Source organism: Phodopus roborovskii, unplaced genomic scaffold (genome assembly GCF_943737965.1).
Source record: "Phodopus roborovskii unplaced genomic scaffold, PHOROB, whole genome shotgun sequence".
Lineage (NCBI taxonomy): Eukaryota > Metazoa > Chordata > Mammalia > Rodentia > Cricetidae > Phodopus > Phodopus roborovskii.
Window position 1 is genome coordinate 10,550,521 of NW_026126598.1, and position 16,730 is coordinate 10,567,250.

Here is a 16,730-nt window from a genome sequence, read left to right on the forward strand (position 1 = left end):
ACATACACAGACATGCACACGAGGAAGTAAAATAGAAGTCATTCCTTCCTCCATTGTTTCCCTCAGGAAATGTGGTCCCAGCCACATAAAAATAAGGAATATAGTCACTATCTACTATTCTTCTTATGACTGTAAAAACCCACCCAACCCGGGGAGGCTGGGATGTGGCTCCCTTGGTAAAGTTCTTGCCTAGTATGCCTAGTATGCTTGAGGCTCTGGGTTTCATTCCCAGCACTGCATGATCCAGGCATGACTGTACATGTCTATAAGCCCACTAAGAAGGAAGATGCTGGTGGATATCTGTAAGTTCAAGGCCAGCCTGGCTTACATAATAAGAGAGACCCTTTTTCAAATAACACCAAAAAAAAAAAAAAAAAAAAAAAAGACAAAAAGACTAAGAAGAACTCTCTTGGGGTGTCATTACCAGTGTTTTCGCCATCACCGTCTCTTTCTTCTTCCCCCTCCTCCTCCTCCTCATCATCATCATCCTCATACCGCCGCCGTATGCACAGTTCCAGGGAACTGGTGTTGCTGTCATACACGATGCAGTATCTCACACACTCCAGATCCACAGACTCTGGGATGAGGTACTGGTTCTCCTTCTGAAGAAACCACATGAAGTGTTGCTGGGGATCTCAATTGGGTACACTCTCCCTGTACAACATCCCAAAGGAGCTTGAGGCAGGGGTTGGAGTGGCTGGTCCTTCTTCCCTTGCTGACTCAGGAGCCAGAAACACCACGATGGGAGAGTCTCTTCAATCCCAGAGGGGTCTCCCCTACCCCCCACTAAGGATAGCAGCAGGGGACCAGACTGGAGAGGGCCACGCTGGAGAATGACTGATCCATTACTGAACTCACAGCCCCTCAGAGTCACTGTGGCCAGATGAACAAGAGATGTTGGCAGTAGACCCAAACCCAAAATCACTCATGACGATGATGAGCAGGCTTGGGTCCCAAAGCAGAAGTCCCAAGTGAGCAAATGTCACCAGGAGAACCATGAAATCAAAAGCAGGTTATGGGATGTCAGGGACTTGTGTCTTCTGTTTAGTCTCTAACTGTATTACTGACTGTCCCCACTGCTGTCACAAGACCAGTGTAATGGAGGAGGGGTTCATTTTAGCTCATAGCTTGAGGGTACAGTCAGTTGTGGGGGACAAGGTGTAGCTGCTGGAGCTTAGGGCAGCTGGTCACATGGCATCCACAGTCAGGAAACAGAGAGATGGATACTGGTGCTCAGCTCTCTCTCTCTCTCTCTCTCTCTCTCTCTCTTTCCCTCTCTCTCTCTAATTTTCTGTGGGAGTAGGGGTGGTTTGAGACAGGGTTTCTCTGGGTAGCCCTGGCTGTTCTGAACTCCTTCTGTAGACCAGGCTGGCCTCAAACTCATAAAGGTCTGCCTGCCTCTGCCTCCTCAGTGCCGGCATTAAAGGTATGTGGCACCACCACAGGGCTGAGGTTTTATAACCCAGCCTAATTTCTGGTCCACTCACTGCTTCCTGATTATGGACAGTATGTGACCTGCTGGCTTACATGCCTGCCATCATGCCTTCCCCACTAGGACAGGACCATATCCCTCAAACTTTGACCTAAAATACCCCCCTTGCCCTCCCTTACTTCCTGTAATTGCTTTTGTCAAGTGTTTTGGCACAGCAAAGAATGAGAAAAGTAACTAATAAAGGTTTGATTACTGAGTTGATGAGCTCACCTGGGGAAGGGGTGAGGTCACCTGAGAAGGGCTCACCTGGGGAAGGGGTCAGGTCACCTGGGAAGGGGTCAGGTCACCGGGGCAGAAGAGTGCTGGGGAGGCGACAGCTGTTCTGGGGAGGTGATGTAGTTTCACAGTAGTAGACTCACACAGGAACCTAACAGATGTTCCAGAACTCAAATATTCCTAGGTGGACAGCTCAGGGTGTGGCCTTCACTTGCTCTCAGCATTCCCTCCCAGCCCCCATCATTAAGAGGAGCCTTCTGAGCTTGATGCTGTCTATCACAACCTGGCCTATCTGATGCAGAAGTCCCAATAGAAGGCACGCAAGAGGCTGTGACAAGTGCCCATGCTTTACAGAATAATGTCAAGGCAGGAAGTTAAGAGCCACAGAAGTCCAGACCAACAAGGATCTCTCAAACTCAAAAGGGAGAAATTCATTGACCTAGGAGCTCAAGAGAACATTCAGGAAGGTGCCTGCTGCATAGTGGAGTCTACACATGACATCCCAGCATGAAGAAGCTGAGGCAGGAGGGTCTTGAGATCTGGGACAATCTAGGCCAAATACCAAGACTCTGGTTAATAAGTGAAATGGCTCAGCAGGTAAAGGTGCTTGCTGACAAGCCTGAGGACCTGAGTTCAATAGTTCAATTACTGGGACCCACATGTAGAGATTATCTTCTGATCTCCACATATGTGACATGCACTGGCCATGCCCATATACATAGTCACCCCCCGCAGAGAGAGACGGGGTGGGATGGACACACACACACACAGGTAAGTGTAATAAAAGGGAGTGGAGAGATCACACGGAAGTTAAGAGCATTTTCTACACTTGAAGAAAACTTGAGTTCAGTTCCCAACACCTACCTTGGGTGGCTCACATCTGCCTGTAACTCAAGCTCTAGGGAATTCAATGGATCCAATGTTCTCTTCTGGACTCTGCAAGCATCTGTACTTGTGTGCACTCATGTACACACACACATGTACACACACACACCTTTCAAAAATAATAATGTAATATTTTTAAGAAACATAAGGTGCAAAGTGATAGAAAAAGATAACTACTATCCTTTGGCTTACACAAACACACATGAGGCAGAGATAGGAAAATCTCTGTGAGTTCAAGGCCAGCCTGGTATACAGAGCTAGTTCTAGGACAGTTAGGGCTGTTACACAGACAAACCCTGTCTTGAAAAAACAAAAATAAAAATAATATACACACAATCACACAATACACATGATTGCATAATAGACCTGTACAACCATAATACACACACACACATATCACACATACACACACACGATCACATCACATAACACACAAGATCATGTAATATACATATGCAATTATATAATACACAATTATATAGTGCACACACACATGCAGACACACACTACACATACACCACACATACATCACACACACATATATACACAGGCACACAAACAGAGAGACACACAATCATATGATCATACAATGCACACATGATCATATAATACACATACACGATTGCATAATACACTTGCACAATCACATAACACACACACACACAAAATGGTAAACAAAGATTGGGAAGTGTTCTGGCAGAGGGAAGGACTCTCTCTGGTCACTGGTACATATGTGCCAACAATCTGTACTGACTGGCCTACCAGATGCCAGCAACTAGACTGAGAGAACAGTGTGTACACAGGCTGTATGGACCTCAGGTCCCAGGTCACAGCCAGCATGAATGTAAAACATACTGCCCACTGAATAATGGCAGGAACAGCAAGTGTCTACCAGAAAGAACTCAGGGAATGTGAGAGGGATCCATGCACCGCCCCTGCCAACCTGTCCTTCAAAGTTGATGCCATTCTCTAGACCCAGGATAAAACCTCCTCTCCCCCCCCACCCTCCTGCCTCTGACTCAGCTCAATACCTTCTTCACTCTCCGGGCAGTGATCACATGGCTCTGGTCATATTGCCTTTTTGAGCGAACATCTGGGAAAGAAAAGAGTTGAACTCAGAATGGGAACTGTAAAGGAACACAAGAACACTGCTGGTGGGTAGGTGGGTAGGTGAGTAATTGTTCACTAAAAACAGATCTGTGATCTCAACACCTAGAAGGGGGCAGGTGGGGGGATGGAGGCAGGAAGATTGTGATTTTGAAGCCAACCAGGGCTTCATAGTAAGGCTGTTGTCTTCAAATAATTTCTGCATTTACGTGTGTGTTGGAGGGTTTGAACATGCCACACCCAAGTGGAGGTCATAGGATAATCTGTGGGAGTCAGTTCTCTCTTTCCACCAGGTGGGGTCCAGGGAGATTCGTGTTATCAGCCTTGGCAACAAACCCCTTTACCCACAGAGTAATCGCTCCAGTCCCTAGACTCTGTCTTAAAACAAAACAAAAACCTTTAACTCCACCACCCCACCTATACCTCTTTATTTCCTCTTTTTTTCTTCCTTCCATTTTTCTCTTTCCTTCCTTCCTTCCTTCCTTCCTTCCTTCCTTTCTTCCTTCCTTCCTCCCTCCTTCTCCCCCCCCCTTGGTTTTGTTGTTTGGGACAGGGTTTCTCTGTGTAGCTCTGGCTGTCCTGGAACTTGCTCTGTAGCCCAGGCTGGTCTCTCAGTCACAGAGATCCAGGCGTGTTGCCAGGCGGTTCACCTTTTCATGGAGTCTAGTTAGCCAGCTTGCCCAGCATAGCCCATCTTCCCCTCCTGAGTTCTGGGATTGCGGGCAGTCTGCCAAACCTCATGACTTTTATACGATGCTAGGAACTAAACTGGTGTTCACGATTGCATGGCAAGTATTTTATCTACTGCCTAATCACAGGCAGCATTTTGAACCAAGCAACAAAATAACATTCTTATGTCATTCATTTCCCCCCTCCCGAAACTTTTTGAACCTTCAAAAGGAAGATCTGTAGGCTGCTGTTCTCAACATACCTATTGGTTAACTGTGTGCTGATGTTGGTGTGTGTTGGTAGTATGTGTTGTGTGTCTGTGTGTTAGTGTTGGTGTGTTGCTGTTTTCTACTTACCCAGTAAGCACAGGTAGTTGGGTTCAGCTAGTCTGGACAGCTTTGAGACCTGATTCAAGATGTTATAGAGTTCTGTTGGCTCACAGAAGAGCAACTCAGCCATCCTACTGGGAAGAATCAACAGTGCACAAGTTTAACACACATCTTTCTATCTAAGATAAATGACCAGAAAATGAGATACTGAATTAAACTCTTCAAAAATTGTAAGCGATGGAGCTGGGCAGTGGTGATGATATACACCTTTAATCCCAGCACTTGGGAAGCAGAGGCAGGTGGATCTCTGAGTTCAAGGCTAGCCTGGTCTATAAAGTGAGTTCCAGGACAGCCAGAGCTGTTACACAGAGAAACCCTGCCTCAAAAAAAAGAAAAAAAAAAAAAAACCGTGGAAGCCAGGGTTTGGGGCTATATAGCTCAATTGATAAAATGCTTGCTAAGCATGTGCAAATCATAACACATGAATATGCAAATATATGAATATACAAATGCATGTCACTACATGTGGAACTATATAATGCCAAGTAGGCTATAGTTACTAGTTTATTTTGTGCTCTCTCTCTCTCTCTCTTTGCACTGCTATTTATAAGTGTACCATGTATACACCTGTGCTCATTGAGGCCTGAAGAGGGTGTCAGATCCCCTGGAACTGGAGTTACGAACAGTTGTGAGCCATCATGTGGGTGCTGGGAGCCTCTGTAAGAGTAACAAATGCTCTTAGCCACTAAGCCATCTCTCCAGCCCTAATAATTTTTTAATTAGGGGCTGAATAGATGGCGCTGTGGTCAAGAGTGTGTAGTATTCTTGCACAAGATTTGGGTTCATGTGGGGCATAGGTAGCGCTTGCCTTTAATCCCAGCACTTGGGAGGCAGATTTCTGTGAGTTCAAGGCCAGCATGATCTACAAAGAGAGTTCCAGGACAGCTTCCAAAACCACAGAGAAACCCTGTTTCGAAAAACAAAAAAAAGATTTGAGTTCATATCCTAATTCCCACATCAGGTGACTCACAACTGCCTGTGACTCTGGTTTCAGGGGATCCAACACCATCTTACAGCCTTTACTGGCACCTGCACTTACATGCATATGTATGCCCACACACAGATTAAAATGAAATAAGCCACTTAAACATTTTAATATTATGGTTTGAATATGCAATGTCTGCCACAGGCTTGAATTTTAAATACTCCCCTTCCCCCAGCTGGGGATCTGGTCAGAGGCTATCTACAGATGTGGCTGCTAAACTGAGACAGAAGGATGGGCAAAATGGAGAAGCAAGGGTGAAGGAGAAGAGAACACTATTCCATGAAAGCAGGAGTGAGCTAGGTCCATGGGAGGGTTAGGAGCAATCTGATGTGGGTGCTGCTGGAGAGGAACATGAGACTGCCAAAGAGCACTGTGGGCTGTGGCAAGGATCTGACATCAAGTGGGGATTAGCTGATGTGTACACAGAGCTGGCTCTAGCTTGGGTGGGGAATGTAGTAAGATATCCACTGTCTGCACCTGTTGCACTGATCATGCACATTGGGGTGGGGACAGGTGCATAAGGGACTTGAGAGAACTAGGTCTGGGGTCGGGGACCCAGGAGCTCTCTCTTGCTTCCTGGATGGAGACATAGGGCATCTGGAGGTATGCTTGGGACTGGAACCTGCTGGCAATCATTTGTTTCTGTTGTAAGTTATTTTTCCCTGAATAAACACCTATTCAGCCTATCTGTTCTTCCTGATCTGTATTTTTCCACAACAGCGGAGGGCTGCTTTTGGTACACAGAGTCCTGACACACTGTTTCTGGAAGCTACTTCTAGAAGGGTTCATCAAGGAGATCAAGAGGAAAAGGTAGAAGAGAAACTGAGCCAAGGGGAGTGACCTTGCTCAAAACAGTCTCCACTTAAGTCACTGATACAAAGCTCTATGAAAAGCCAATATAAGGTCCAGTGGTGGTGCACACCTTTAATCCCAACACTCAGGAGGCAAAGGCAGGCAGATCTTCAAGTTCTAGACCAGCCTGGTCTATTTAATGAGTTCAGGACAACCAAGGCTACATAGAAAAACTCTGTCTCAAAAAACAAAAGGAAGGAAGGGAGGGAGGAAGAAAGGGCAAGGAAAGGGAAGGGGAAGGGAAGAAAGGAAGAAAAGGATCAAAGAAAAGCCCACTATTTGGCTGAGGTGGCTCAGCAACTAAGAGCATTTGTTGCTCTTACAGGTGACCCATGTTCAGGTCCCAGCATCCACACAGCGGCTCACAACTATCCATGACTGCAGTTCCATGCCTTCCAACCTCCACTGGCACCAGGCACATGTGCGGTACACATACATACATGAAGGTTGTTTTAAAACCCAGCATCTTCATCGAAGACTTCAGTGTCCCAAGTGCCCAGACCCAGTATCACTCCTGCCATGCATCCCTTCCTGAGCACAGCCACATTATTATATCTGCCTCGTCTCTTCTTCCTTGTTCCGCCCTACACCATGCTGTCCTCTGCATATGCATGTACTTCTCACATGTGGAGGACAGAGGACAACCTTTGAGGTCGGTCCTCTCACTGACCTGGAGGGTCACAAAGTAGGCCAGGCTACTTCCTGTCTCCACCTCCCATGTCACAGGGGCTTCAGGCCTGTGCCACTGAGCCTGGCCATTTTACTTGGGTTCGAAGATATCCAAACTCATGTCCTGACACTTGCAAGGCAAGCTGGGTGGGCCACCTCCTTAGTCCCTTGTCTGTGCATGGCATCTTTTCACCACCTTCACTTCCTCACCTCCGAGGTCAGGCTTTCTTAGGTCTGAATCTGGGCTCTGCCACGCATTCCTGGTTGGATTATCTTGGGGGGGGAGGGCATAATTAGCTTCTCCATGCCTCAGTCTTCACCTCCATTATGTGGCAGTAGCACTGTCCCAAAGTGGGATGTGGTGGTGCACATAGGAGGTGGGGTCAGGAGAACCAGAAGTTCAAGGTCCTTCTAGCTACAAAGCAAGTTCAAGACCAACCTGGGCTGCATGAGACTTCAAAACAAAACAAAAACCCTCACATTGAGTTGAGATTCATATTGACCAGTGTAAGACCCAGGACCTCAGGGATCCACCTGGGCCCTTGAATGTAGGTGGGGTCACTTACATCCCCTCACCTCCCATACGGTATCGAGCTTTGACCTCTATTTGACTCCACAATCTGCCTGCATGACTAGTGGATATCTCAAATATAACATGGCTGAACAGTTTTGTTTTGAGCCAGGGTTTTGCTACAAAACCAAGGCTGGCCTCAAACTTGTCTCAAACTGGTGAGTCCTCCTGCTTCTGCCTTGCAGGTACAGGAATTACAGATATGAGCCATCACACTCAACAATCCAAAACCTTTTTTGTGTGTTTATGTCGTGTGTGTGTAGATCAGAAGTTGATGGCAGATGTCTCCTTCAGTTGTTTTTAGACCTTATTTCCTGAGGCAGCATCTCTCACTGAACCTAGAGTTCATCAATTCAGTTAGACTAGCTGGCCAACTAGCCTCAGAGATCCTCCTGTCTCTGCCTCTCTAGCACTGGGATTGTGGACACCTGGCTTTTTTCCCCCTTAGATTTTTAAGTGTGTGTGTGTGTTCATATATCATCTGGCTTTCTTCATGAGTAATAAAAATTGAACTCAGGTCTCTAGACTTGGGTGGCAAGTATTTTATCAACTGAGCCATCTTCCCAACCTGCTCAGGCCAAAATTTTTATCACATATATGCCACACCTCTAATAGTCATCATTAGTCATCCCAGGTGCTATAAAAAGCATCATTCTCTGCCCAATCACTGCAGCCTTCCTACCAGAGACCTTGTTCCCTCCCATACTATCTATAAACTCCACTTCCTAATGGAGTTCAAGCTGGTCAGCTCTATCCATTCCCTAGTGTCATCATCTGAACTCAAAATATCATCAGGGAATGCTGATTTAATTGCTGCCCAGAAGGGCTTCTTGCTTCCTGTTTTCCGTCATGTTATTGTGCTTTGAATAATAGGCCTACCCACTTGAATACCTGAATTCCAGGCCTTCCAGGGCTACGTCGTAGTAAGACTCTGTCTCAAGAAACAAAAATGGAAACTATCTGAGAATGACACCTGAGATGCCCTCTGACCTCTCTCTCTCTCTCTCTCTCTCTGTGTGTGTGTGTGTGTGTGTGTGTTTACCCTAAAGAAACTACTTAAAGGGGCAATGGACCGATCATCACTGATAGAAGATTTGAGAGACCATGGGCTATGGCTTTGAAAACAGCAAGACTGATATGTAACCATGCTCAGCAGAGGAACTGAAGGTAGGAAATATTCATGAAAACACTGTGGGAAAAGGAGTTGGCCCAAATTTCCCATGGGAACTTTCTTGCCCCATCTCTACTTTTAACCCCACTCTACCAACAAACAACAGGTGGTCAGTTCACCTGGAGTGGGGGAGAGAATTGAGGAAGAGATAAAGAAATAGTGAAACCAGACAACATCCTGGTTCCCAAATGCAGGTGCTTATAGAAAACAGGAAACCTCAGGGACATGGTGATGGAGCCTGAATATTGAATTGAGTGCAGAGTTCATTAACTCAGTGAACAGATGTTAGACTGCTGTAATAAACCTGGTATCCAGGAACAATCCAAATGCTGCAACATTTAAAGAATGATGAGATGGCTCAGTGGATAAAGGTGCCTGCTGCCAACCCTGATTATCTGAGTTCAATTCCCAGGATTCACATAGTGGAAGGAGAGAACAACCTTCCCCGGGGTCATGCTGCATAAAGGGAGAAAGACAGATGCTGTGGCCTGCTCTATTCAGAAGTGTCAGCTTCTTCTGTTCAGATCTAAGCATAAGACAGTGGTCCTGAACAGAGGCACCCTCTTTATATAATTAACAACACAACAGATATAGTAACAAAAAGGAAGGAGTTTCTTTTCCAGGGGGCTCATAAGGGAGAGAACTTTCTTCTGGCCTTGATGACACCGAACACACACAAACACACAGCCAGAGATGATTACTCTATATCCACATGTTCCTACATATGACATATGTGGGATGTGGGAACATTGCTTCTTGAGCATGATCATAGACCTGGTCATCACATCTCATACACATAGACACTGTTCAGAGTCAGGGGCATGAAAAAGTCACAGAGAAACAGAAATGTGGCACACCCAAGGCTGCACCTTCAGCTGAACTTGTGGGAGTGAAATGCATCAGCAGAGTAGGATGGATTGCAATGTTTTCTTAGGGGCTAGCTGTTTCTGATCAGGTTGAGTACAAGGGTATAAGCTAAATGAGTAGTTATAAATTATCTCAAGGGGCTGCAGAGATGGTTCAGTGGTTAAGAACACTGGCTGCTCTTCCAGAGGTCCTGAGTTCAATTCCCAGCACCCACATGGTGACTCACAACCACCTATAACAAGATCTGATGTCCTCTTCTGGTGTGCAGGCATACATGCAGGCAGACTGCTGTACACATGATAAATCATTTTTGTTGTTTTTGGGTTTTTTGTTGTTGTTGTTTCTTTTTATCGAGACAGGGTTTCTATAGGGATAACTTCAGCTCTGGTGTTCATCTGTCTCTGATATTGCCTCTTTTGCAGGTCCCCATCACACTACCTGCCCTCTCTCCTGGAACTCATCTGCAAACTCAATTCAGCCTTAATCTCTTTTCTCAGTCAGCCCTCCTTCTGCATAATCCAACCTCCCTTTCTGCCCATTATACATTTCTCCCAGCCTGATTTTCCACATCCATTTGTCTGGAGAGAGCAGTATGTGGCAGCCGGCTCCCAGTAAGAAGAACACGTGGACATACATAGATTAACACAAATGGGTTAATACTTAAGACAGAGCTAGCCGATAATAAAGTAGTAACTGGCCAACAGTATAATATCTAATACAGAGTCTCTGTGTATTATTTGGGGCTGGCGCGGCAGCGGGACAAGACCAGGCGGCGGGCAGAAAAACCATACTCGTTACAAATGGCGCCCACGTGGCTAGTAAGAACTTCCACTTAAAATTTAACAAAAGCTTAAAAAGGGGTTTTAAAAACAAAAGAACAGAGACAAGCAAGGTTTCTTGGTACCAGCATTTTTCTCGGTTGAACTCTGCTTTGCTAGAGACAAGCAGACATTCGCGTGGCTCCTTTAAGGGAAGGTTCCTGACTCAGCATAAGTGGCAAAAAAAACCCGCACGGCTTTAAAAAAGCACTGCTAACAATTTATTGGTGTGCATGAGAGATGGCAATGGCAGTGACCACATCTCCAAGCCAGCAGCATGCCTTCTGGATGGCAGCATTGACCAGGGCAGTGACCACAGCTTTCATTGCGGGCGGTAAAAGTACCCGCCACCATCTTTGATAACCGTGGCAGAAACAAAGACTTTCATTTTAACAATGTTGTTGTTTAACAGATAAAGACTCGTGGCCAGAAAAAGATAAAGATTTACAGTAAAGACAGATTCACATTAAGAAAAGGTACTAAAAGTTTACAGTGTGTTTTAAAAAAATACGTAGGCTTGGGAGAGAAAAAAAAATGGTTTTAAAAAGACAGAGAGGAGCTGGGTGTGGTGGCACAAGCCTTTAATCCCAGCGCTCGGGAGACAGAGGCAAGCAGATCTCTGTGATTTCAAAGTAAACTTGGTATGCAGAGTGAATTCCAGGACAGATAAGAGTTACACAGAGAAACCCTGTCTCAAAAAATAAAAAATAAAAAGTAAAAGAAATGTAGTAATAATAAAGCCACATAAAGATGAAAAGCTCAGAGAGAATCTGGTTACTGTATGCTATTGTGTTGTCTCTGCATTGTTTGACTGCTGAGAAAATAACAACAACTGTTGAAGGAAATGCTGCTGGATTAATTCAATTTATATATTTTAAAAATGCTTTGACTCCAAAATTTAAGTTCAAGGACAAGTTACTGGGGAAAAGGATTTCTATTTTTGTTTCAACAGGAAATAAAAAGCTGTGGATTCCTTCCAGACTAATGTGGTTTGATCAAGCCAGGCCCCCTGAAACAGAGTCGCTGGTGATCCAACATTCAAAACAGCTTGGATAAAGCAGCCTTGCAGACTACAACCAGGATTTCTGCATCTTCTTAGGATTCCCCCATGACAGTGCCCTTTGCCAGCAGGAAGTAGTTTGGAAAGAATGACGCCCAAATTCCCAAATACTGTTTATAAATGTTTGTTTTCATTTAAATGGGGTTGGTTATAAATGGTTAATGATCACAACCAATATTGTTTTAAAGGTAAAAAGGGGATTATGGTATAGATATGAATACTTTGTTTTGGAATGGATTTTCATTTATTAATACAAATTTAAGGTCAATTTTGTGATCTGTATATTTCTCCTCTTGTTTAGGTATTGTGTTTATGTAGCTCATTTAAAAATGTAATGTATAATTTAGTACAGATTGTACATAGTAACCTCTAATAGTCAAAACTTATAGCTAGATTTAGGTTTTCTAGATATGCAGAGATGTATTTGAGATAGGTAGGCATTCTTCAAACCTTTCAAAGACCTACAGAATATGGCATTTAAAATGGTTTAGGGTTTTCGTGACAGTGAGACATAATTGCTCTTGGCAACATCACCTGCATCAAAAAGGAGGATGAAGATGGACATTGAAGAAACTCGTTATGAAGTTTACTTCCAATATGGCAAGACTAGCCAGCCATTTGGACAAGATACTGCTCTTGTCTGGACTGTTTGACTTTGTGCTATATAAACTGGACATGCAGGACCCACAGAAAAGTGATTGCTGATTCAAGATGGACATTGCTGTAGAGTTCCTGCTTCATGGAAGAGTCTGCCAGACAGTCTGCAGGACACAGAAAAAAGTGACGGACAAACTGCCAATACAAGAAGACAGTTTAAAGTCTCCTGCTTTGCTGAAGAGTCTGCCAGACACACTATGGCCTATGGGCTGAAGATGGAAGATTACAAAAGAACTTCGGGTGACCAGGCAGTGAGTTGTCTCTGTCATTTCTAGAGTTTGTGTACTATCCTTCTATGGTCTTTGAAGGAGTTGAAGACAGATAGTTATGGTTATAGTTTTCCTTAGTTAGGATTCAATGATAAGGTACATATAGGACTTTAGACTCACAAGATAAAATAGATGATGGAATATTTTCTTAAATCTTACTAAATGTTAATGGACTAAATATTGTTAACTGTGATTCTTATTGGATAACTGTTATGTGATATATTTTGCTATGTGAAGGTTAAAACGCTTCTTTTTATTTAGACAGAAAAGAGATGATGGGAGATGCCATTATGTATATATGTTTCTCATACTGGTTAATAATAAAGCACTGTTGGCCAATAGGAAAGGAAGATAGGAGGGACTAGGAGACAAGGAGGAAATAGGAAGTAGTAAGGAGGGGGGCGAAGATGGAGAGTCTGGAGAGAGCAGTATGTGGCAGCCGGCTCCCGGTAAGAAGAACACGTGGACATACATAGATTAACACAAATGGGTTAATACTTAAGACAGAGCTAGCCGATAATAAAGTAGTAACTGGCCAACAGTATAATATCTAATACAGAGTCTCTGTGTATTATTTGGGGCTGGCGCGGCGGCGGGACAAGACCAGGCGGCGGGCAAAAAAACTGTACATTCGTTTGATTTTTGAGACAGGCTGTCAGTATGCATCTCTGGCTGGCCTGGAACTCCAAGAGATCTTCCTGTCTCTGCCTCCTGAGTTCTGGGATAAAAGGAGTGCACCACCATGCTTGATTGACATCCATTTAAGAAAGTATTTAGTTTTGCTTCTATTTATGTGTCCATGCATTTATGTGCAGTGTGTGTTGATGTGGAAGTGAATGCAGGTGCTAATGGAAGTCAAGAGAAGGTGCTGGATATCCCTAGACCTAGTTATAGGTAGTTAAGTGGGTGCTGAGAACTGAACTCAGGTCTTCTGCGAGACCAGTACAAACTCTTAACCACTGAGCTATCATTTTAGCCCGCCCACTTCCCTGTTTATTATCATTAGTTTTGAGATAGGGTCACATGTAGCCCAGGCTGGCTTCAAATTCTCCATGGAGTCAATGACTTTGAATTCCAAATCCTTATCTCCTACCTGTACCTCCTAAGCACTGGGAAAAGATGCTGGCACCACCATGTACACGTCCATTTTATGAGGTGCCAAGGATCCAATCTGGGACTTCTTGCATGCTAGGCAAGTTCTCTACCAATTGATATACATCCCCAAGCTCTCCACATCCCTGTCATTCATGTCTAAGACCTGGTTAGCCACAGACTCTTACCCTTTCTGCACTGCACTGCACTGTCCCACCCTCTGTGCTCCTCATCCTTCACATCTTAACCATCTCATTGTGTAGTCTCCCCCCAAAATCGCCCAGCCACTCTGTTCCTCCCTACCCTAGGGCTCTGGGATCCTATGTGTTTAAGTTAAGCCTTGTTTCCTCCTAACATGCTTGTGACAGTCTCAAAAGCTCTTGCTGGATGGACACACCCTAAGGAAAAAGATCCAAGTTGCCCAGTTAGTTTTCAGGCACCCTGAATCATCTGATATTTCCAACCTCCTCTAAACTCACTCAGCTCTGCCAAAATTCATTGAGGCCCACTCTCAGAATGGTCTCAAGTCAGAAAAACAGAAAAAGACATGAGCTCTATGGATATAGTGTTTTCCTACCATTCTCAAGGCCCTAGATCCCATAACCAGCACTGCATAAACTGGTTATAGTGGGACAAGGCTGTAATCCCAACACTCTCAAGTCGGAGGCAGGAAGATCAGGAGTTCAAGGCCATTCTTGGCTACACAGGAAGTCTCAGCACAGCCTGGGGTACATAAAAACCTGACTTGCTGGGTGGTAGTGGTGCACACCTTTAATCCCAGTACTTAGGAGGCAGAGGTAGCTGGATTTCTGTGAGTTCAAGGCTAGCCTGGTCTACAGAACAAATTCCAGTACACCAGGGCTACACACAGAGAAATCCTGTCTTGAAAACCAAAATAAACATAAATACATAGCTCTTGACCTGTAGATGATGTCAGAAAATGAAAGAATTCCCAGAGCACTTACATACTCAAGAGACAAGCTCAAGGGCAGAGCTTGTCCAAGCATCTCCACCCTAACACAAAGAATGTGTCTCTGAATAAGGGACTATATTTTCCTGCCTCCTCCCTTCCCTTGCCTACATACTTCCTACTATGGAAGAATCAACAGCATGTTGGTTCTCACTCTATCGTGTGGGTCCTGGTTTGAACTAAGATTGTCAGGCTTGACAAGCAAGCTTCTTTGCCCACTGAGTCATCTCACCAGCCCGCTAATTCTGGGCAACTTTTCAGATAAGAGACACCTCCCTCCTCCAGGTCTCAGCTTCAGGTGGCTCAGATTCCAGAAGGTTCTTTAAAATGACCTCCACTGCAAACCCATTTCTCCAGATTCCCATGGCACTGCATCATTTCTCTAGCTGTTGCCCGGATGTCACTAGATTCAGCTCCCCGGAGGCAGGAAAGAATCAGAGGAGGCAGACCCAACTCCAAGACTGGGCTGGAAGGACACCTCATTAACCCAGTGAAGAGGGTAGAGGTCAGGGAAGGCAGTAAGACTGTTGTTGTAAACCGTTATGTGGGTTGTTACCCCAACACTTGCTTTCTGTCCTAGTCCCTAGCCAGACAGAATCACTGATATACGTTTATTGTCCTCTACTGAGACAGCAGCCTATGGCACAACTGTCTGCCTCTCAAACCTCAACTGCTCTGTGTGTGTCTGTGTGTGTGTGATGACTAGGGCAGAGTGCCAGCAAACTACTCAAACACAGTCCTGCTCAAGCAAAGCTAGGATACTGAACTTGTTATTGTTTGAGAATTTCACATACATATAAAATATTTTGATCAAACCCACCCCCATGCCCTCCCACCCTAATTCCAGCTCCTGAACTTTGTTTGTGTTGTTTTGGGTTTTTTGAAAGAGTTTATGCCAATCCTGCTGTAGCCTCCTGACTGCTAGGATTTCAGACCTGAACCTCACAGCTGGCTATGGCCTTGGACATCTTTTTATGTGTGTGGCATGTGTGCATATGCACGTATGTGTATGAGTCGGTGGGTAACCTCAGCTGTCATTCTTCAGGTGTTGTCAACTGATCCTGAATTTTACATTTTTATCATTTGTAATTGATTTATTTTTGTGTGTCTCTGTGGGTATGTGCAGTGAGGGTTGGTGCCTGAGGCCAGAGGTGATGGCTAACCCTGGAGGTAGAATTACAGGAGGTTATGAGGAACCTGGTAGGGTCCTAGGATCTGAACCCTGCAAGAGCAGCAAGTGCTCTTAATCACTGAGTCATCTCTCCAGCCCTAATACATTAGGGGGCGGGGTTTCAGGACAGGGTTTCCCTGTTGGGCTCTGGCTGTCCTAGAACACATTATGTAGTCCAGGCTGGCCTCGGATTCAGAAATTCCCCTGCCTCTGCCTCCAGAGTGCTGGCATTAAAGGCGTTCGCCAGGAAGAAGATGAAGAAAGGGAAGAGCTATAGAACCGTATTCCCCGCACTGCTGGCGAATTCGAGGAGTAGAGACAGGACCAAAGCCAGTCTCCAAAAGTTTCCTCCTCCACACCACAGGATCGTGGTCCTGCACACTGCCTGTTGCTAAGGCAGTGCTAGCATTTGCTAATACCAGCAGGGGTGTGTGCAACGCCTGGAAACTCTGCAAGGCTCCGTGCAACTTGTGCGGACGACGGCTCCGACGGGTGCAGCGGGGGAAAGGCTGCCCACCCCGCTCCGGGACTCAATCTTTCCTCGGCTCCCCAGAACCCCCTCCAGCCTGGCTCCGGGGGCAGGAAGGCTGGGCTCAGCGGCTCGGGGGCCGCCTGACCTGCTGCGCGACGTCGGTCGGGCTCATAGGCAGGACGTCTGTCTGGAGCCCCACCTGGGAAACGGTTCCTGTGAGGCGCTTCGGACCCAGCGCCTGTCTTCTTGGCCCTCTTGGGGCGAGCTCCACAAGTCCTCCAAACGCCAGGTTGCCAGGGGCGTTCAGGGAGTGTCTGCTCCACGTGACCGTCCTTTCCGGAGATCCAG

At 45.5% G+C, this 16,730-nt stretch overlaps 1 protein-coding gene across 1 annotated transcript in view; it reads right to left on the minus strand.

Annotated features, from left to right (window-relative positions):
• Positions 1 to 16,665, minus strand: part of Styxl1 (serine/threonine/tyrosine interacting like 1) — a 34,041-nt gene extending 17,376 nt beyond the window's left edge. Inside the window, exons 1-4 of the mRNA XM_051204977.1 lie at positions 16,582 to 16,665; positions 4,726 to 4,829; positions 3,625 to 3,686; positions 425 to 602 (exon numbers count right to left, since the gene is read on the minus strand). Coding sequence (XP_051060934.1) covers positions 425 to 602; positions 3,625 to 3,686; positions 4,726 to 4,828 — 343 coding nt within the window. The 5' untranslated portion in view covers position 4,829; positions 16,582 to 16,665. The remainder of the gene's footprint in view (positions 1 to 424; positions 603 to 3,624; positions 3,687 to 4,725; positions 4,830 to 16,581) is intronic.
• Between the last annotated feature and the right edge of the window lie 65 nt (positions 16,666 to 16,730).